Source organism: Magallana gigas, chromosome 4 (assembly GCF_963853765.1).
Source record: "Magallana gigas chromosome 4, xbMagGiga1.1, whole genome shotgun sequence".
Taxonomy (NCBI): domain Eukaryota; kingdom Metazoa; phylum Mollusca; class Bivalvia; order Ostreida; family Ostreidae; genus Magallana; species Magallana gigas.
In genome coordinates, this window is record NC_088856.1 from 14,391,806 (window position 1) to 14,415,055 (window position 23,250).

At 34.6% G+C, this 23,250-nt stretch overlaps 3 protein-coding genes across 3 annotated transcripts; 2 read left to right on the plus strand and 1 right to left on the minus strand.

The window, feature by feature from the left end:
- Positions 1 to 110: 110 nt before the first annotated feature.
- Positions 111 to 5,762, plus strand: LOC105333230 (calcium-independent phospholipase A2-gamma). The gene is made up of 8 exons (XM_011436101.4): positions 111 to 270; positions 886 to 1,722; positions 1,976 to 2,130; positions 2,396 to 2,662; positions 2,964 to 3,021; positions 3,303 to 3,494; positions 3,818 to 4,013; positions 4,301 to 5,762. Exons 2-8 carry the CDS (start codon positions 910 to 912, stop codon positions 4,582 to 4,584), a joined length of 1,965 nt encoding a protein of 654 aa, XP_011434403.2. The 5' UTR covers positions 111 to 270; positions 886 to 909; the 3' UTR covers positions 4,585 to 5,762.
- On the minus strand, positions 4,957 to 14,305 carry LOC105333231 (aminomethyltransferase, mitochondrial). The gene is made up of 7 exons (XM_011436102.3): positions 14,118 to 14,305; positions 11,670 to 12,047; positions 11,344 to 11,422; positions 10,761 to 10,906; positions 8,575 to 8,761; positions 8,030 to 8,146; positions 4,957 to 7,439 (listed from the first exon to the last, which is right to left on the minus strand). Exons 1-7 carry the CDS (start codon positions 14,202 to 14,204, stop codon positions 7,219 to 7,221), a joined length of 1,215 nt encoding a protein of 404 aa, XP_011434404.2. The 5' UTR covers positions 14,205 to 14,305; the 3' UTR covers positions 4,957 to 7,218.
- Positions 14,306 to 14,497: 192 nt separating this feature from the next.
- LOC105333232 (inhibitor of growth protein 3) lies at positions 14,498 to 21,060 on the plus strand. Its single transcript, XM_011436103.4, has 11 exons — positions 14,498 to 14,652; positions 15,653 to 15,724; positions 16,365 to 16,471; positions 16,839 to 16,904; positions 17,150 to 17,246; positions 17,624 to 17,674; positions 17,934 to 18,137; positions 18,387 to 18,460; positions 18,859 to 19,022; positions 19,272 to 19,548; positions 20,130 to 21,060. Exons 1-11 carry the CDS (start codon positions 14,625 to 14,627, stop codon positions 20,241 to 20,243), a joined length of 1,254 nt encoding a protein of 417 aa, XP_011434405.1. The 5' UTR covers positions 14,498 to 14,624; the 3' UTR covers positions 20,244 to 21,060.
- The last annotated feature ends 2,190 nt before the right edge of the window (positions 21,061 to 23,250 follow it).

The following is a 23,250-nucleotide window of genomic DNA, read 5'->3' on the forward strand; positions in this document are numbered from 1 at the left end:
TCCGATAAAGCTTGATGCACAGCTTATAAGAAATGATGAAATCTTAAAAATTACATGTTTTGTAAGTGAATGCATCAAAATCAATTCGAATAACTTACAGTCATTCAAAACAAGATAATCGGCCTATTTCATATCAACCAATCAAAAACCGCCTTTTAACGTGTCAGGGTGTCACACCATCAAGAACGTGACGCATTTCTTACCAGTTGACGTTTGTAAACAAATAACGAAACCTACCATTATTTTGTGGAACTTTGATCCAGACAACAGGTAGCAAACCATATTTACTTTAATTTTTAAATTGATATCGGGACTGAAGTATTGGCCAAAATCCGACAGAAGTGAATATGAACCGATAAATCTGATTTGATCTGTTTATCAGTTTATCTTCAGCTAGCTATTCCTAAAATTTTCATTTCCAGATTATTAATTAATTACACATCACTTATTGGTATGACTTGTTGAAAATGTAGTGTGTATAAAAATGAATTATTTATCAGTTACTAATTAGTGATTAATGTATAGGCTATGGCTTTATGCCAATCAGCCAGTGACGTGATTATTAGTATTAAAAATATTCATAATTATTGGACCATTTCGTAACATATGCTAAGATGTAAATACACATGTACTTTGTAGATGTATATAATAAATTGACAAACTCTTCGCCATCAAGAGACGGGTGTTGTTATGTTTAGTATTGGACTTGTTCTGAACATAATATTTATCTGACCTACTAACCCAGATCTCCTTTGTGACCTCAGTCTGAACACACAGGTCTACATTCAGGACAGTTGCATAATACTCAAATTCAACCTAAGGTGCAAGAAAAAAAATTATTATAAAAATTAAATTTAATGTCATTTCTATGTTTTATCATTTCAGAAGATTAAACAGCTTTAGATAGGAATGTCTGCACTGCGGGCATCTTGTGCAAGTCAGCGGATACTGGAGAGCACTGTCGGGGGTCCACTAAGTTATAAGTATCTCCACCAGAGCATAGAAACAAGTCAACTAGGACAGCATAAGACTGGGAATCCTAAAACTGTGAAGAAATTCCACTTTTCTCCAACACAGAATAAAAAAGCTGATTTATTAGATCGAATAATACCCAGTAATTTAAAGGACAAATTAAAAGATGCTTATGATGGTGTATCTGAAGCAGTTATCAGAACCCCAGATTTTGTGAAAGGTTATGTCCAGTATGTTTCAGTTTCGTCTTTATCAATCAAAGAAAAGTTTCATAAGAAAACCGAGGCAAAAAAATCAAAAGATATTGACATTGGAATAGAGGACGAGGCCAGTGCTATTTCAAAAGACTTTCCCACCCAGATAGCAGAAAGCTCAGTCTTGTCATTTTATAACCCAACTGCAGAGCCTGAACCAAGGTACAGACCAATACCTTTGTCCAAGTCAGAAAATGCACAGAACCAAAATGAAAATGCTACGGTTGAGAAAAGTCAAGTGCAGGATCGAGGGTTGTGGCATTTGCTGGACAGATTTTGGGCCACTAGTGCTAAGGAACCTACACCAACAGTAGAAGTAAAGAAGAAAATGATTATCAGAAAAGATTACGTGTCACGCTCTGCAATTTCCAAAAAGACACTGGAGCATGTGAATTTAATAAGTCGTGCCGAATCCCCAGACTCTAAACTCAGGCGACTGGAGGACTTTTGTCACCACTTAATGTTATATCCAGATGAAAGACAAACTGCTATGAAGGTAACATATTGTACTTTATATTGATGGTTATTAAACTCCTTGGAATTTACAGTTTTTTTAAATCATGATATTAAAAGATTCCCCCTTTTTGGCATATCCAAAATTTAGCTACATAAGCTCTTTGCAATTTGACTCTATTTGAAACAGAAATAATATAATATGAATTTCAACTTTATTGCAATGACTGTTTATGGTTTGTCTGTTTAACAAACAACTTTCCCATGTTTCAATAATTTTCCATTGTTATTTTTAGCATGGTCTGTTATCAGTACTACTGAAAATGCAGCTAAACACATCCAGTGAATTAACCCAGAGTGAGATTTCCCAGGCCCTGTCACTGATTGGCTATGTCCAGCCTCCCAGGGGTCGCGGGGTCAATATACTTACCATTGATGGAGGCGGAACAAAGTAAGACTTATGTAGCAGTTATTCTTAATTCATCTGCTGTCTTCAGAGCAATATTGCTCTAGGTGAACCTGGTAAAAACTTCAAGTAGAATTGTCTGATCAAGAATTTGAATTATTATATAATATAAGCTCGATCTCTAAATTACCTTAATATTAAGTATTAGTCTTCTAGCAAATCTTATAATTGAATCCTACTTATGTTATTGCATGATTTTGAGCCATGTTCTGTGGAAATCAAAATTTATTTCATTTAATGAATTTTTCAGGGGATTGGTAGCCTTACAGACCCTCAGGGAAATAGAACGCCATTGCGGCAAACCGATCTACAAGCTGTTTGATTATGTGTGTGGGGTTAGCACAGGTTCACTCATTCTGGCAATTTTGTTCCTGTTTCGGCGAAGTATTACAGAGTGTGAGGAACTGTACATAGAGTGTAGTCGGCAGATGTTTACCCAGAACAGAACACGGGGGTATAGTCAGCTGGTGCTGGATCATTCCTTCTATGACGTGGAATTGTTTGAACGAATTCTCAGGTAAAGAAGGAAGCAATTATGTATTAGATCCATTTAAACAATAAATGTGTTATTTCTTTATTTAATTTCCTTATTTTTTTATCAAGTTCAGAAAGTGACTATAAGCTGTAACATGTAATATACCACAAAGAAAATTTGTTTTGGGATTGAATTTTTTTTTATTTACTGCCCACTTATATGGATCCAATACAGAACACACATTCTATAAATACATGTACTATAGCATCTGTTAAGCTCCAAAAAGGCAGAAATAGATGTACATGTTCTTTAGAAAATGAATTTTGTTTTGTTTCTGATGCAGGGAGAAAATGGGAGACAAATTCCTCTCTGATTTCTCAGAAGACTCTCTTTGTCCAAAGGTAAGATAAAATAGACCAGTTTTTGTTGAAATGCCTAAAATTGATCAATCAAGTCTATGGTCACGTTCCTCTACAGTGCAATTCTATAAACCTAAAAATTTTGTAGCACTTGGCAATAAGTTTAAGATGGAACTTTTCCCTTTTTACTTTCTTTAAAAGATAAATTAATTTTGAGAAGGCAGTACAGTTACTTGATACCTAGATTGTTTATTCATATGAGCATTTTTTACCAAATCTAACTCTTCTTTTTATTGTACTGATTAAAGTTTCAATCCTTACAGTATTCCGCTTTATCTACCTTATCCAACATCAGTCAGCTACAGAGCTACATGTTCCGGACCTACAATCTGCCCCCCGGGGTCTACTCCATGTACCCGGGCAGCTGTAAACACAGGGTGTGGGAGTGTATCCGGGCTTCCTCAGCAGCCCCGGGCTTCTACAAACCTTTCGTTCTGGATGAGTACATTCATCAGGTAAAAAGATTTATCAGATTATAATGTTCTGTTCTTGCTGTGTCAGATAGCCTGTCTTGTTTTAAATTGTTTAATATGTATAATCATTATTATAACGTTAGATCAAACATCAAGTTTCATAACAATGTCCATGCATTCCAGAAATGTAATTAGCGGGTTAATGATTTTAAAACCACACCAAGTTATGAGTATTTCCATTTGTATTTCTTAGATAATATTATGATAATATCGAGAAGTTAAAACAGATATTTACTATTAGGAAATTTATAGTTATCTCTTGAAACATTCTGAAATGTTCTATTCCTTACATTGCATATTTACAGGATGGAGGTATCATGCACAACAACCCAGCCTGTGTCGCCATTCACGAGTGTAAACTTCTGTGGCCCGACGAACCCATTCAGAGTGTTATCTCCCTTGGAAATGGTCGCTATGAGCCAAATATTGAACTTATGTCTAGTCTACCCTCAGCGAAGAAACAGATTGACAATATCATAGATAGTGCTACAAATACTGAAAGTAAGCCATTGTTTCTTGTATAGAAGAGGCATTGAAAAAGTGTGCTCCATGTGAAGATATTAAAAATTTTGCCTTTGTATTTTGATAGAAGTGAAATATGTAAACAATATTTAAGTACCGGTATGTAGAAATATCTGAGAGCTCTGGCTTAAGGGGGCATCAACAAAAATTTAGCTCATATTGCGTGTACATGTAGTTCTCTAAACAATTAAATATCCTTTAGTCAATTCTTGTTCTCTCGGCTTTGCTGTGATGTAGTGGTACATGTATATGTATTTTTTTTTTAGATGTGCACATGACTCTGCAGGATCTTCTGCCCCCAGCGACATATTACAGATTTAATCCCTACATGTCCGACAACATCATGCTGAACGAGATTAAGCCGGAGAAAATTAAACAGATGCAAAAAGATGCCAGGATGTATATCCGCAAGAATGAGCACAAGCTTGTCGCAGCTTGCAACCAGCTCATGTTGCCAAGGAAACAGACCCAGAGACTTGCCGACTGGAGCAGACGACAGAAGTTAATGAGGTCGAATAAAAAGGCAGGAATTTTTGGAGGGAAAAAATAATAGTTTAAGAATCCCATATTTTTAATAATGTGATATCAAATTTTTGTCTGGACTTTCAATGACCTTATATTTTGTGTTGTCTTGATATGTAAGCAATTGCTTCAAGTATTATTGTATTTTGTGAAAGTATGACATAATTTATTAATTAAATAAGGATTTTGCATTACATGTTTTATGTGAAATAAACATTTAATGGTAAATGGATATTTACACATGTAACACTTGTAAACTGCAATTAGATATGTAGAGAAATGAAAGAATTTTTTTTGTAATAATGTTGTGTACTAGTCAAGTGCATATACCGGTATATAATTTGTTTATATTTTAATTCTTACCTTTAAATGTAATTGGAGAAATACTGATTTTGCCTCCTTCAACAAAACTGTTTTCATCACAATTAACCTTGGTGCGATTTGTTCCTCTCTTTATTTAATGACCAGGATTGATTTTATAGTACATTTTACCTTAGTTTCTTTTATAGTACTTTCTCTGTTGAATACTCTTGTCTTTCATGAAATATATTTTAAAACATGCGTCTGGTGTTCCATGCTTTGTCACACATGTTTGGTCTTGCCAATCATTCCGATTGTATTCATCATGGTTGAAGAACATTACCGAACGTCATTCCATGCAAAGAATACTTCCATGGTGTATATTGCTCTTCCCTGAACACTTTTTCTGTATAATACATATTCTGACTTAATGTCCATTCTGTATTCAATTTGTTTTTTTCATGTTTTTCTCGGTGCAAACAGAAATTCATAATAGGTGTATTGGTGCCACACTATTCATCATTGTGTTAATAATTTCATGACTTTCTTATGTCATCTTGATACGCATGCTGCTATTTTTTCCCTATACAATACTTTGCCTCGTTTAAGAAATTAGTGAGAGATATGATTTTAGAACATATCATAGATTTTTAGGAGGTTGAGCTGGTTAGTGCTAGGATCATGTCAAATCCTCATATGTGTTATTTATTGCTATATGGCATTATGATTTTTTATATGACTGATTTTAATGTAATAGATTCATGTAATGTACATGAGTGTATAATTAATTTCTTACATGCAGTACTTGTGAGTATGTGTCTGTTATGTGCCATTAAGGAAATCATTTACTGTGTAAATGGACACTTGTTGATTCTTTGAAAGGAATTAAAACATTATAAACAATCATTTGGTTTTGTTTTTTAATGTGATAAAATAAAGTTTTCGGATTCATAAACCATTTTGTCAACAAAGTACTTGCACAAGAGACTTATATTGGAGGAAACAAAGTTACTGCGGTACATGTACATGTGTATACAAAACAATCACAATATTCTTGTAGACTAGTTGGCCACATGCACATTTTCCTAATTTGTCCACATTTTTCAAAAACTTTATCTCTGGATAAGACTGCTCAATTGATTCACTTTAAGCACTAAGCACCAAATAAGAAGAATCCCTCTGTGCATGCATCTAGACTAGTGCACATCATCTTGTACACTGCCATAATGATGAAACATATTTTTTTGGCATTACATGTACCGGTATTTCCTCTTTTTTTTTTTAATCAAATTTTAAAGTTTAAAATATTTTATTTGTGTCCACACGTATTGATTTAACATATTTGTCCATTGCAAATCTATTAAATCCCTGCAGACAGAAATGTACACATATTCAAATTTGATGCAACAGTTTTTGTGGGGGGGTTATCATATGATAACATCACACATGTACATGTGATCAAAAGAAAAATTGAAACTATTCTACACAATACTAGTATATGACACCTTATACTCATGGTACCCCCTTTTGCACCATGCTGAATTTTTCTGTGGGGTGTAATTTTTGCTACATTTTGCTTGATAAGCATCATCTAAACCAGAAACAATTCCATTGCAAAAAAAACAAAAAACGAGTTTTATATCATTTAATTTCATGATATTTAAATAGCTATCTTTTCCGAAGTTGCAAAAAATTCAATGTTATATAGTACCTATTTGGAATCAAAACATGAATATCAACACATGCAGAAAAAATAGTTATCTTAATAAATGAAGTAGTTTTAGGCTGGTGCTGTATTTCAGATCTACTTACATGCAGATCAAAATAACTATTTGAATATTAATGTATAAAAAAGCACTTTATGCATGTTGACAAAAAGTAAACTTTAGTTAATTTCATTCATTTTGATATAATGCCCTGACATACGTAAGTAAGAGTAAAATGTAAAATTTTCCTCTCCATAGTAAAGTGTATACATGTAATATTACAAGCACTACTTCAAAACAAATGTACATGGGTATAAAAACTCCATACAAAATATTTGATAATAATTGAAGATCAAGGTTAAACGGAGATTCACACAATTCATCAACTTATACATTTTTTGCATACACATTATATACCTTTTCAGGATCTCTTCACACATGAGAGATTAAAAAAACTTTTAAAAATTCCTAGAATATCACACAGCTACAACCATGTAGCTTAAACTTTTATGTATCAAACACTACAATATTCTTTCTGTATAGCTTAACATCAAATGCACCACCATGAAAAAAAACTATCTCCTTCCACAATAAATTCATTCTCAATTCTTATAAAAAGGCAAAACAAACCTAATTGGATACATAGCACACACAGTTTATTTTGGAGAAAAGTAGTTTGATGGCACAAAGGGCATTTTGGATACAACAGCATCGATCATTTTCTTCCTGACTTCAAACTTCACTTTGGTTCCGTTTTTGGTGAAAGCCGTTTTCACGTAACCCATGGAGACATTTTCTTTCAAAGATGGAGAGGGACAACCACTTGTTAACTCACCAATCAAACTAGAGCCTGACTCATCATAAATTTTGGTGTGTCCTATAAAAAGGAGAATGAATTCTTGTTAAAGCAATATTGTTACGTACTGTAGATTCCTAAATCAATCCGAATTAAACCTAAGGAATTAATATCCACATTAAATTTTAAGAAGCAGCCCTAGCAGATTTTAAAATCTTGCTTTTATTTTTCACACAGTTTTAAACTAACAATAGGAAATTATAAAAAAAAAAATTGCTGCTTGCGATTTTTTGGTCTCGTGATTTGATACAAAATAGTGGAATCGCGGAATTAAGTATCGGTACTCGTGTAAAATAAGGAATTTTATATAGTATTGTATAATCAGGAACCCCATTTGTATTAATATGTACATGTAAGTTAGTGTCATTTTTTGGTTATCTTTATCATTTATCTAATTAAAAGTTATACATGTAATTCTTGATGTTGATCTATAGTTGAAGATCAAATTCACTATACATATGGTTAACTTTAAAATCTACATGAAGAAAGTGGTTAATATCAAATCAATGTTGCATTCTATTTCAAGTGAAAGACATGTCAGGTTTTTTTATATTTTAAACAACAAACCAAAAGATAAAGCAAATGTAGATGGCAGCATTAATTTAGCCTACCTCTTGCAGGGGCACCTGAGGATATGAAACCAACTCGTCGCCTCTGAGGTTTTTCTTTAATTTGTTTCAAAATTACTGATGCTCCCGGAAAATTGGCTTCTTCTCGTCTTCTTTTTCCTACAAAACAATCAGTGACCAAATTTATTGTCAGTCCCCTATTTGAACTGGTTCATGAAGGTGCATTTATTCTGATATTTTAAACATTAAATTACAATTTGAAAATCAACTTTTAATTTCAAGCAAAAAATGTGTAAGACGTTTGATTGTAACTCTTCGTCATGGAGATTTTAATCACAAACCACTATATGTAAATTCATGTATTAATTCACCACAGGTGATACTTTGGTGTCATGAACATCATTATCTTGAATACAATGTTCATTTAGAAGTAAAGTGACAATTCAAACTACCGGTATTTCTTTTTTTATACATTTTGTAGTACTGTAATATTTAACAATTTGAAAATGTTACATAAATATCTGGATTAGGAGCATCAATGAAATTTGTAAAAACAAACACCCTATCCTGTAATTAAAAAATCTCACCTATAGTCCATGTGAGCGACCCTTCGACTGGAGTTGTGGTTTCATCGATGTCACTGCCGTATAGACAAAGTCCTGCCTCTAGGCGCAGTGTGTCCCTGGCCCCCAGGCCGATCAGCATGACCTTGGCTTTAGATGACCCAGTGAGAGCCTGGGCCAAATCCACAGCCCTGTCTGGTCTCACAGAGATCTGAATAGATAAAGGGTTGAATTTGACCATTCAAAATTGTATTGAAAATATCTCACTTAGGATGAATAATATTTTTAATTAATAGAGATTCTGTTCTGATCAACTTGCTCAGACACAAATGACCACATCTTCCCACGTCAAGGGTTTCTGATTCGCACCGCTTCTCACACTTTGTGAAAAGCGGTGCGGATCAGAAACCCTTGACTTGGGAAGATAAAATGACCAAAACAGAAAACTTTCATGTTAATAAAAGTTATCTCCCTTTGTCAGAGTCGCTATGATTTTTTCAAAATTATCATTAGTAATCATTGTCTCTAGCCACGATCCAGAGGCCGTATAGCACTCTCCTTCTAAAGCTGCTTGTCATAAAGTATCGTGATATTCATGCGTCTTCTGTTACATCAATTTTTAATTTGTTTTAATTCTACAGGCAGTGCAGTGTTACTGCATAAGCAGTAAACTGCAATTGGATGATAAAGGACCACATCAAAGGTCATTTCCAGACTGTGCTTTACTTTCATTGGTCAATATTAGCGTCTCATCAATTGTAAAAAATTTAGGTGTCATTTTTGATTCGTTACTGAACATGGATCACCAGGTTCGAAACATCACAAAATCATGTACCACCAACTACAGAAAATTGGTCGAATTCGACCCTTATATCAGAAAGCGCTAGTAAAACCCTTGTATGCTCACTTGTGACCTCTCGTTTTTACTACGGCAATGCCTTACTACACGGTGTATGTACCAGTTCCTTGTCAAGACTTCACAGCCGCTAGGATTATAACAGGTACTAGGAAATATGACCACATAACACCAGTGCTGGTCAAGTTACACTGGCTTCCAATCAAGCAGCGAATTCAATACAAGCTGATCCTACAGTTTTTCAAAGCCTTACACGGAACATCGCCATTTTATATACAAGAACTGGTCCAGGTCTACAAGCCAAATAGGTCTCTGCGCTCAGAGAGCTCTATGCACCTTGTTCAGTCGCGTGCGCGGACTAGGTCGTATGGTGACAGGCGGTTCGACGTGGCCAGTTCTACATTGTGGAACAACCTTCCCCAAAATCTTAGATTAGAGGGAAATTTTATTCATTTTAAAAAATTATTGAAAACCTATCTTTTCAGATAGGCTTATCCAGACTATTCTTAAGTATTTACGCATTTTAAACTTTATTTTATTGAGTACAGAGACAGCACAGCATTGATTTTAACATGTAAACAAAATTTAGTGTTATTATATGTATTTTTATTTTTTTTTTAAATTTGGTGTATTTAGGTATATTATTTTTTTTTTTTTTTTTTTTTTTTTAAATTTGGTGTATTTAGGTATATTATTTATGTTCTTAGCTTTTTATGCCAATAGCTTTTTATATGTACAGCGCTATAGAGTAATTTATCATAAATTATATATGGCGCTTTATAAATTTTGTATAATAATGAAATAATATAATAATAATATTTAAATGAACTACTAGATATTCTTGTCTCAAGCAACCACAGCCAGATGGGAGAGAATCAAACATATTGGCCATAGTTTGTGATGATGCATTTGGAACTTTAATACCTGTAAGAAATTTAAACCTTCAATGGATGGAAGTTTTGTCCTGAAATTTTCTAGTAAATAACATTGAACAGATGATCACAGTTTGCATCATACATTATCATTTACTCTGATATCGTCGATTGAGAATTTGTGACTGTTGTCACTAAACTACTTCTTTATATCCCTTGTTAACGATGCTGTAATATACTGTGATTTCATCAATATTCGTTGAATGCTAATTTTCGTGGATTTCGTTGTTAAGTTGATCCCCGAAATTAAATGTTCATTGAAGTGCAATATCTATTAAGATTTTGTATTGGTAGGGTCATTGGCCTCGAATTTACATATCCTTGAAACTGTGATTTTCTCTTTATCCACGAAAATTGATACCCTTGAATATTAATGAAACCACAGAATATCTGAGTCTGACCGACTCTAACTCATCTATTACCTCCACTCCATCCTCTCCTGTATACCCACATCTTGTTACTCGGCATTCTGGGATACCAAACACTGTAGCCATCTTGTTGGTCATAAATGGAAGCTTGTTAAGATCAAAGTCTACTCCCTCCTGCAGTACACTAGACATGGATGGTCCTAAACGCAACAAAGATTATTCAAGTTTCCCCATCTCTATCAATTTACACTGATTTCACCTTTTGTCAATCAGGGGTGAGACTGAATTTCATCATTTTTAAAAATAATGATTTCATTTTAGGACATAGATTAGAATATAAACCTCAGACTGTAAATAAATATGACTGTATTTCATTATTTCTCATCAAATTGATAAGTCTGGGCACACTAAATCATCTCATTTGTTTTACGGGGCACACTAATTTATTTTGGTTTCAACTGTGGGTCAAGAAGTTTCTCTACACTGGGACCATGGCATGATAGTGTACTATGGAGTAAATGGGTTGGAAGAATTACCAGTAACTTTGAAATGGAAACATGACAAAATATGATGGAAATCAGTCTCACCTCTGACTGTTTATGTATTAGGGTTTTTTAATTAATGCTTTCAAGTGTACCTTGTAAGGCCAAAAGTCCATTGCTAATAATTTCTACATTGACATCCATTCCTTTTTTCCTGCATTGTTCTGCTTGTGTCTGTGGGGATATACAATAATAATTAATGGGTAGTTTGTTTTAAACAGTTACATCTTAATCAAATACAATCCATTTTCTAATAATGGTTCCTACAAAGGCTAAATGCATACTGTCATCTCATTCATGAATATGGTACATGTAATACAAATTTTCAACAAAAATCAATTTTCAACAATTGATTTCATAAACACATAAAATCAGCCTCAACTACATCAGTCCAACAAAGCACTTGTTCACATTTCCTGACCTGCATGTTGTTATAGTCCTTGTCAGCACAGCCAGCATTGGAGACCACGTACAGATACCCTTCCTCCGTCTTGGACACAATGAGGTCGTCCAGAATCCCTCCCCGTTCATTGGTGAACACTGACAGGGTGCCCTGATTGTCCCTCAGCCCTCCCACATCCCCCACAATCATGCTCTCAATGAAGGCCACTCCATCCCTCCCCGTGACCCTTGTCTGCAGCATGTGGGAGACATCAAACAGACCGGCCGCCGACCGCACGTGAAGGTGAGACTCTGATATACCCTCTGTATACTGGACAGGCATACTCCAGCCAGCAAATGGAACCATCTTGCCACCATTTTTGACATGGTAGTCATACAAACAGGTTTTTTTCAAAGTCTGTTAATGGAAAAATAATTAAAAATTAAAGTTATACCTCATATTAATAGAGCATGATTATTGGTATTATCACAAAGGATTAATTTTATGTTATATGAATATCATTTAAAAAAGATCTGATGAAGCAAATCAATTTGTTGACGTCATAATTTCATGTAGATGCAGGTCTGTAGCTCCCGGTCTGAAAAATTCGGATGAACGACCTGGGAGATACAGGGCCACCCATTGAAAAATTGTATATTTATTGTGCAGAAAAACGTGCGCTAGTTTTGGACTGATTAACCTATTTATAGGCAACCTTATATATATGCAAATTCTGTGAAAACAATTAGTACCATTAAATTCTTCATGCAATTTACTACTGATATCGCCTCTTTATTTGCCTCAGACTTTCTCCGAAACACGCTACCGACCTCGGAAATGTTGAATATACATCGAGATCGAGAGTTGCCATTTTTACATGTAAACAAAGTGCACCACATGAATTTACGGGACTGGTGATGGTGTTTAAAAGACTATCCGAGGCAAGTGAAGACACGATATCAGTAGTAAATTGCATGAAGAATTTAATGGTACTAATTGTTTTCACAGAATTTGCATATATATAAGGTAAATTAGTCGAAAACTAGCACACGTTTTTCTGCGCAATTTTTTCAATGGGTGGCCCTGTAGCTCCCAGGTCGTCCATTCGAATTTTTTCAGACCGGGAGCTACAGACCTGCAGCTAAATTTTATGACTTCATAATCTATATCTAGCAGCATTATCAATTCATATCCTAGTTCTAGATCCACTTGTCTCTATGTAAGAGAAGATCTACACAATACACAAAACGGTGTAGAGTACTGGCGTGCGACCAGTTCTCGCCTAGTACCATTTCTCGCCAGTACATTGTGACGTCATTTTTCGTACATAATTTTATGTGTTGATAAAATGACGTCACAATGTTCTGGCGAGAAATGGTACTCGGCGAGAACTGGTCGCACGCCAGTAGAGATTTCTGCAACCATTTTTCATCCAAATACTGGTCAGCATAAAATTTGCATCGGTACAACACATCATGTATCCTTAATAAAACGACCGAGATGCTTTCCATTGCTTTAAACTTCAATGTTATTCACATTCGACAGTCAGACCTCTTTGCATGCTGGTGGCCAGATAGTTCTGCCTCTATTTGTAGAGAATCAGTGATTTAATAATTGTCATTATTTCTTCCATCCATCTCAGGGGATTCTCATTGTGGAAATGAGGCAACTGCCTCAGTAGACTTTTCACCACAATCCCCTTCCAATAACTAATTGTACTTTGCGAAAATACTGAATTTGTTTTTAAAACTAAAACCATTCTACATTTAACATGTTTAAACAAACCTATTAAATGATGTACTTTCATATCAATATTTTCTGGAACAAAATTCATGAGATCTGGCTCTAATTCCAATATGTAGTATCACATGCATGCTAAAATCTTCATTAATGTAACTGGTAAAATTACAAAATTTCTGATCAGGAATGACAGGAAAACTAAAAATCGCAAATTAATTTTCTGTTGAGGGGCTTTGCCCCCCCTGAACCCCCCACCAAGGATCTGCCCTGGACCTTTTGGGGCCAAAGGCGGCCCCCAGAATCCCGTCGCAAGGGGAAGGAATCTGAGGTGTGAGGTGTGCATTCTTATCTTCAAGGCCAAAGATGATTCAAAGGGATGTGTTGGGGGGGGGGGGCAGTCAGACCAGTTTTTAGAGCACCTTAAAAATGATTCAGGTAGCAGATTCAGGGGGTCTGAGCCTGGTCTTTTATTATTTCTCATATCCCGTTACACATGTAAAAATTCATTAAACAGCAGGTGTATGCAGCTGTATGTTCGCAAGAATAAAAATTGCATTCATTAAAGATCGAAAACTTCGGTAATTGTGCATTGCATGATTTACAACAATTTACTGCTCTGATGCACAGCAGCAATAATTTAACCAAACAGAGAGCACAGTACAGTGTATTTGGCTTTTTGAAACTTTATCTGACACAATTTTAAGTAAACCAGTTAAATCTGGAATGCATCGAAAACTTTATATTTACCTCGTTTTGCGAATAATTTCTACATTGGCATGCAAACCCTTTTATGACATTTGTCACATTCTTAGGTAAAAGTTTCCTTGACAACATTGTTATGTCGTTTTTCTTTTAAATTGGCACTACAATCGCAACGATGTTACCGTTACGATCATACGATGTGAGAAACTTGCAGATGATATACCGGAACCTCGAGCCCGATGTGTATTTTTTTGTATAATAAATTATTCTAACAAGATCTTATGGATTGTTATAATAATAACAATTATAAGGTTAACACAAATATGAATAATCATTATTTTATTTGCTCTTGATGAATATGACGTCAAAATTTCTGGTAAAACGTTAATCTCTTAGCAAAATTATTGACCAATGAAAACCAGCGTAACAAAATATTTTTGGCGCATGTTTTGTTCGGAAGACCTTGAGAATCATCTTTATATTCAATACTGAAAAGTGAAAGTAGATAAACAATTTCGAAAGAAAGAGAAGTGGACTAAAAACAAGCTAACCATGTTGTACTTAGAAGACTATTTGGAGAGTAAGTATCAATGTTTAATGCACCTTTAAATCAAACATGTGTTTAATAACAAAATACAATTTCATCTTTCGAATCAAATATGTTCATTCATGAAAAAATGATGTTGAAATACAGAGAAGGTGTGCTGTGATATGACATAATCATGAAAATATTTTGTACTTTTGTAAAACGAAGTTTTAAAAGTTATGTCCGTTTTATTTAAATTCTCTAATATTGGATTTACAAAAGATAATTTTTTAATAATTTTAAAGATGCCATCGGCATAACTTTAATATGAGTCATGCCATTCATGGTATATTTTACTCTACTCTGTCCCAAGTTTCTGCTTCCACCATTTATTGCGTAATATCTCGATAATCACATGCACATTTAGATTTCAAATTTTCTGGAAACATGCACAGTTGGATCCACCGTTCTATTTATTCATTATGCTAAAGGTCGCTGCAAAGTAACAATGCTCCGAACAACTTTGAAAAGAAATAGATTAAAAAGATTTGTTTCAGAAAAATTTGTTTAAACTCTTCAGAGGGCTAGGTTTTAGACATTTCCAATATAATCAACACAAGAAATTGAAGAAGACTGTCGAGATTTAGGAGCTATTAGTGTTCAACACTAACATTAGTCTGTTAGTCACAGACTACTAGTAATAGATTTTACTTCAGATTAACAAAATTTCTGTCCTAAGTCAGTCCGGTCAGACTAATGTTTTGCTTGAAAAATATGTAAATTAACGATGTGCGATTGTCGACATTTTACTGTAAAAAGCCTGACTTTTTTTTTTAAAAATTTGTTATCTAGCATATGATCATTGTGGTGATTATAGAGTTACTTAGCGAAAACAACAGAGGTATACATGATGTTATGGGTAACTTGATTATTTCTTGTCCTATTTTATTAAATGGTGGATTTAGCTGCAGTTGTTATAGTCAAGAGAATAAGTATGCAGAAATAATGATTTTATAGGTTTACCCTTATTAGTGTCTATGGATATAAATTTCAGTGATAGAGAACCTGCCAATGGAGATGAGAGAAAGACTTACAGAAATGAGAGAAATGGATTTACAAGTTCAGAGTAAGTTAGAAAAAATGCTGTTTTTCATGACATCCAAGGTATCAATATGCTTGACTATCTTACAATACAAATTAAACCCGGGTCTAAAAAAACCTTTGATTTTGAAATAAATGCATGTGGAAATTGACATTTGTTCATGTGACTCATACTTGTTTTGTAATCCAACCTTGTTTTGACCATTGTTAAAGTTGCTTGCAGCTCCTAATTTTCACATCTGAGCTTATGTAGATAATGAAAGATGGGATTCAGTCTGGTTAGTGCAGAAATTATTTGTAAGAACAAAATTCTTGACAACCTTGTTGAATACCTCACATTTGATTTAAACTTGGTTTGCAATATAGGATATTTCCTTTTTGCTTGAGTTTGATCAAATACAGAGTACTGTAAACGGGGGGATGTTTTTTGCCCTTCTACACATGTAAATGGTTTCGCCCCATCTTGAATTCACCCAGACACAGTTGTGTAATAGTACTCTTTTTTATTAAGACGTAATTAAAAATTGAATTCGTCCAGTCGTAAATTTGTCCCATTACAAGGTGGACGAAAGTAAAATGGGGGGGGGGGGGGGGGGGTATTTCCCTATATACAGTACTGGTAGCTGCTTCAGAAAATTTTCAAACAATTTTTTGATAATTGACAGATGCCTTGGACAATCTTGATGAAAGAGTGAAGAACTTCTTCAAGAAGTGTACACAACCCAACATAAAGGGCGAACTAAAAGATGAACAATACAAACAGATCAAACAGGTAAACACAGATTGGGTTATGTTTTGTTGTTTTGGGGTTTTTTTTTAGGGGAGGGGGGTTCCACAGTTAGAAATGGTGTGATCTATTCACAGTATGATACTGTTAATGTTTGGTCATGTTCAAAAGGAGATGGAGATAGATAAATAATTGTTATCAGTGGGGTTAACTCTGTGTAGCATAATTGAGTGATCATTTATTTGACACAGAAGTTTGTGAATTTAAAGTAAAATTATTAGGAAACAGCTAAAATTGCTCATTAGGTTTCCAATTCCTTCTCACTTGTGTAAGCAATTAGAAAGATTTCGAAAAAGGGACTTAACTCTAGTCTGAGTAGACTATTTATGATTGAGATCTCTATGTTTAACAGGATTATTACAAGACCTTAGAAGATGCTGATGAAAAAGTGCAGCTCGCAAATCACATATACGACCTGGTATGCTCTTAGATTAAACACTTTTAAGTCATATACCGGTACCCTTACAATTTCATTCATAATTAGGTTGCATTAATTATTGAAAATTGTTTTCATGCAACAAATCTTAAAGTGATTCATGTACCGGTACATCTCTTTCCTTAAGTAAAACAAAGGTTTAATTCTTTTAACTAATAAATTGAATTCAATTTATTTGTGACTTATACTATTTGGTCTTTGCCTTATTCTCCGCTAAATTTTATCAGGTGGACAGACATTTACGAAAACTGGACCAAGAGCTGTCGAAATTTAAAATGGAACTAGAGGCGGACAATGCAGGAATCACAGAAGTGTTAGAGAAAAGTAGGTTAAACGCGAGGAAAATCTAATGCGGCAGGTGAATTGTTTCAATGACTATTCACCATGGGCAAATAGCATGGAGGCTATTTGACGTTATTACGTGTATGCTATCTAGATAAAACAGCAAGTTTATTTGTGTAAATTTACACGGAATAAAGAAGGTTAAGAAATTTCTCCATAGACTCATAAACAATCCTTCTTGTCAGCAGCATTTGATTTATAAATGTATTTCCAAATGTACATGTAGAACACAATGTTGTTGTTTTATTTTAAAAAACAGTTGGCTTTAATTAAACCCAAGTGCTATGAATGATCATTGCATGTACGATCTTGAATTATTAGGCATTAAACTCGATATGTTTTATTTTTGATGATTTTAGGGTCCTTGGAGTTGGATAAACCACCTTCCCTGGGCAGTAACAGAGCAGAAAGTAAGAATGAGATTTTTTGCTAATGAACTAGAAATTCACATTTTACAGAGTGTTTTATAGGACATTCAATTTTTTTTTTTAATTGAATTCAAATGCAGACATATTCTTAAATAATAAAATCAAGTTACTAGGGGTACTGGTAGTCATGCAAAGTGTTCTTTGCTAAAAAAAAAAAACCTGATAATTTATTTTAAAAAGTTATATTCAATACATTGTACTAAATACTCATTATATGGTAAAACTTTTCATCTCTCTCTAGAGCGGAAGTTACTTCATGCCCAGTCACAGGTAACCAATCACACAGAGAAGCGCATGGCCACGGAGAAAGTCCTGTCCACCATCGCTAACGAGGCCGCCCGCGAGGCCATCGGTCAGAGTCGCCGACAGTCCAGTTCTGGGTCCAATTCCCCGTCCCTCTCCATGTTCAACTCTACCTCTACACAGTCCATAAGTTACAGTCTGGGTAAGTACATGCTGATGTGCTATATCAGCACCATACTGATCTGTATTCCACAGTGACACAGTATGGGTAAATAAATACTGATGATTTATTCCGTACGTTTGCATTCAAGTTTAAGAAAATGGGTTCAGACGTTGGAGTTTATTATCAAATTAAGCCAGTTATGGTATTATCAAACATAAACTGTACATTTGCGTTCAAGTTTAAGAATTGAAAATGGGTTAAGATGTTTGAGTTTTATTTTGTTTTCAGGTCATATGGGAGCGGGTAGCAATGCTGCAATAGCAGCGGCAGCATCCCAAGCAATAGCAGCAACACAACAGGTGGTAAGAGTCAATGTCTATAGGCCTATTTCATAGCAGTTGATGCACTTGCAGGAATGATAAATTTTCAATATTTGTTTCAGAAAAATGTGATCATGTACATGCATATTTGAAATATAGTTTAAACAACATGAACATGAGTGTACTTAATTTTATGATATTGACTTTAAAATGGATACGAAAAGTATGTTGTTGCTTATGCTTGTGACAACTTGACTAATGAACAAAATGACAGAAAAAGATTTTGATGAAAATTGTGAATTCATGATTTGTCGTATCTTTATTAGAAATGTTGAATGCTCATCAACATTATTAAGTATTTTCCACAATGTGTACAATAAACAGGGTTATGCTTCAAGTTTTACACATGATTGCTCTTATCTTGACATGCTTTTCGGTAGATGGGCCAGCAGGGAAGGAGGACCCCAAGCATGAAGGCCAGCTATGTGGCCATGGCCAAAGACCTGACCAAGGAGCTGTCCACCAAGGAGTATATCTATACCTCCCAACCCTCCACCCCCACCCCCGTGGCTGAAATCACACAGAAAGTGCCACGCTCCAAAAAGTAAGCACTCTTTATATACCATTAGTGTATTAATGTAATAGTGGTACATGTACTTAAATACAAAGAATAGACGAGAATTAATCACACAAAGTGCCACGCTCCAAAAAGTAAGCAGTTGATCTTCATCATTCTCTGTTTATACATCCTTTAAATGGTGAAAGGTTATCAAGGTTTTTTAGAAAGTTGAGTTATTCTGGATGATTTTTTGCGTAAGATCTTAAACTACATACTAATTGTTCTTGTAAACAGAGCCACTTCTAAGGCCAGCACCCTAATCCGGGAAGCTCAGAATCAGCTGGCCAGTTCTTCCATTCCGTCCTTGTCCCTCACCCAGCAGCCCAGCACCCCACAGACCCCTCTCTCTGCCCAGGTGGCCTCCCCCATGGTGGAGGATGCCTCTAGCGACCTCCAGATAGTGGACGAGAACGGCCAGCCGGTGGACTGGCAAAATGACCCCAATGAGCCCCGCTACTGTCTGTGTAACCAGGTGTCTTATGGCGACATGGTGGGCTGTGACAATGATGATGTAAGTGCCAGTTTAGTTATTTTTTTCTGTGTATTAAGGTAGCTATTGGTGTTTGTTAATTTGCTTCCAAAGATGTAGATTCTTTTTTAAAATTTTTGTTGATCCCCCTTACCCACAAATTAAATATCATCAAGTAATAATGAAACACATTATCAATTATTATTGAAAATTTGTCCCCTTGAACGTGTAAAATAATAATACATGGATTCTGCAAAAATTGTCCTTCAAATTCTAATGATTTCACAGAACAAGTTGGAGTTTAGTTCACACCTCTATAAATTAATCCTTGTCAATTTGCTGACAGTCTCTGACCCATAGGTGTTTGTAATTAAAGTTCACCCTATAGTATAATAATGAAACTTGATGTTTTTACATGTACCATACCAAGGGATAAATTTTATCACAGAAACAAGCGCCTGTGCTCTGACCAATTAATAATTTACATGTACACTCTTCTTGTTAATTGTAGTATCCCTTTGAATGGTCGCAGAAATATTTTATGTGTGCTCTTGTTCTTTGCATTGTCCCATTGAATGGTCACTGATAGCGGTAAATTACACATATTTTCTTGTTTATTGCAGTGCCCCATTGAGTGGTTCCACTACGGTTGTGTTGGCCTGACCCAGGCTCCCAAAGGGAAGTGGTTTTGTCCTCAGTGTACGGCAGCCATTAAACGTCGCGGTAGAAGGAACTAGCTGAGCTAAAGTGCAATAACGTTTAAAAAAAGAAGAAGATGATATCAGTTTGTTTGATCTTGAATGTTAACACACTTATAGTGTACAAGATTGTATGTTCGCATGTTTGTAAGGATTGGCAAGCACATACCGGTATGCATAATTGGTCCTCGTAACATTGATTCATATTGTTTTGTATGTGTGTATAATAGCCTTGTCCATTCTATTGCTATAGAACAAGTCAGACAATTGAGTGGTTATTATTCAAACTGCTGCCAACATTTAGAAATATTCTGATTACTTAGAATCTAGCATATCAATGAGGGATTCATAGAATTGTACATATGCCAGTTTTTCTTTGTGCCAATAATAAGAATGGCTGTTCAAACTGGGGGTTTTTTTTGTTGGATATACATGTACCATATAAGGTGATTCATTGTACTTGTATGTGGATATGATGAATATTGCATATGAGACAGTGTATTATATATGTACAGTATTTACAACAAACAAAAACAGGGCAGCTGTATGTTTATTAACAATTTTGAAAAATGAATTAAACTCACATTTTTCATTAAAAAAAAAATAAAACATTATAATGCCTAATAGAGAGCAAACACCCAGACATGTGCATATTTATCTGTAACAGCCTCAAGCAGTTGATGTTTAGAATTTCCCCCCAATTTCAACAGTACCAGGAAGCATCATTTCTGACCATGGATATTGTTTACAAGTAAAGAAATAAATAGAATGTAAAAAAAAAAAAAAATAGTAAAACTCTTTTCATGTTGATCGTTTTCCCCAATATTGTTATAAATACCCACCAGCCAGTATTTTTGGTGTGCAAAACTTAGATTACATGAGTTCAGATATCATAGACAGTATGGAAGTTATTCTGAACTCAGTGAGCAAGTCTAGTAATGCAACTCTCTTTCACATTTGTAAATGTAGTTCATGATTCATCCATTGGTGTAATATACATGTAGCTGTAAATTTTGTTTCTTTTTTAATTTTATACGTGCCTTTTCAGTGTTACATATTTGCTGTGTTGCTTTTGTTCTTTCCTATAGTTTGTATTGTTATGTAGATATATATATTGTTTTCCAGGAAGAAAGTGAAACTATTTACTTGTGAATGATTCCCAGAATTCAGTGCTTCTTGTGTGTTGATTGTTGCTTAATTAATTTTTGTACCTTTGTTATAATAAAATATAAAAACACTAGCAAAAAAATTTTCGCTCTTCTTTATCACTCTCCTCTCTCTCTAAGTGATGATTGACAACGTGCTGACTTTTAAAAATTGCTGCTAGAAGATGCACATTAGGAATTATTAATTCAGATATCAAAAATTTACAATCCATTATCATATCCACAATTTGGTACATTCACATATAAACTATATGGTTTTGATAGTTGTCAAAGATGTGAGTCAAGGTTTATTTTTATGTACTGGTACTAAGTATGTAAAAACCAATAAAGTTTTAAAACAAATAAATTTGGCATCTCAAAATGATTGAAAATGAAACTTGAATTCAAAGGACTATATTTGATTTGGTCAAATATCTGCCCCGAATTTTAACCAATTTTTAAATAGTATGTTATCAAAATCAAATAAAAAATGTTATACATCTATCACTTTAATCTTATATACCTTGTGTCATTGTCCAAAAGCTGTTTATCTATGGCATCACTTAAATGGGCTAATTCTTGCAATTTTGCAAACAAATGAAAATATTGCCATCTCCCCTCATATTGTGCCTTTGGAAGAGTGAAGGTCTGTTCAAGTACGATTTTAACACATGTTTTTCTTTGTATAATTATATGGTATACACATCATAGTTACTTGAGCAAGCATGCGCTCAATGTCTCCGAGTTGAAAATCCAATGGAAAACATCCATATTTTGCTAAAAAACATTAATTTATCAAAATATAATTTTTATGACGCCATATCTACATTAATTATGATGTCGCTGTGGTAATCTTTTACACATGTACTTTCAATATGATTTCAACTGTCTTCACTTGTATTTTTAAAACTCTTTATTGACACTTAATTTTTGGGGGAGAGAAATGCACAATACCGCATGTACATGTAGTATACGTGTCTTGGTTCCTAGTCTGTGATATTATTAAATAATCAATTGTGTTTTCAATCTCATTCGATTATCGAGATTATAAAACAATTTTATTCCCCCTCAACAAGTTGCAGGGTGAACATTTTTTTACCTGTCTGTAAGTCGGTCCTGTTTTTCTGTTGGTACAAATCCACTTCAACCACTGCAGAGAATTTTATGCAACTTTGAAGGTAGGAAAGATACAATGTAAAGAATTTTTGGCTCGCCTGAGCTGAAAGCTCAAGTGAGCTTTTCTGATCAGAATTTGTCCGTTGTCTGTCGTCGTTGGCGGCACTGTCCTTGTTGTAAACTTTTCACATTTTCATCTTCTTCTCCAGAACCACTGGAGGATGGATTTCAACCAAACTTGGCACAAAGCATCACTGGGTGGAGGGGATTCAGGTTTGTTCGAATGAAGGGCCACACCCTCTTTAAAGGGGAGATAATTTAGAATTATTGAAAATTTGTTGTTTTTTTTCAAAAATATTCTAAAAATTATTAGGCCAGAAAAGCTGTAACTTGTATGGAAGCATCCTCAGGCATGTAGTGTAGATTCAAGTTTGTTCAAATCATGGTCCTCGGGGGTAGGTTGGGGCCACAATGGGGGATGGATTTTTACATAAAAATGTATAGAGAAAATCTTTAAAAAATATTAGGCCAAGAAAGCTTAAACTTGTGTTTGTGTGAGCATCCTCAGGTAGTGTAGATTCAAGTTTGTTCAAATCATGTTCCCCAGGTGTAGGACAGGGCCACAATGAGGGGGATGAATTTTTACATAAGAATGCATAGAGAAAATCTTTAAAAAACTATTAGGCCAGGAAAGCTTAAACTTGTGTGAAAGCATCCTCAGATAGTGTAGATTCAATTTTGTTCAAATCATGGCCCCCAGGGGTAGAATTTTTACATAAGAATAT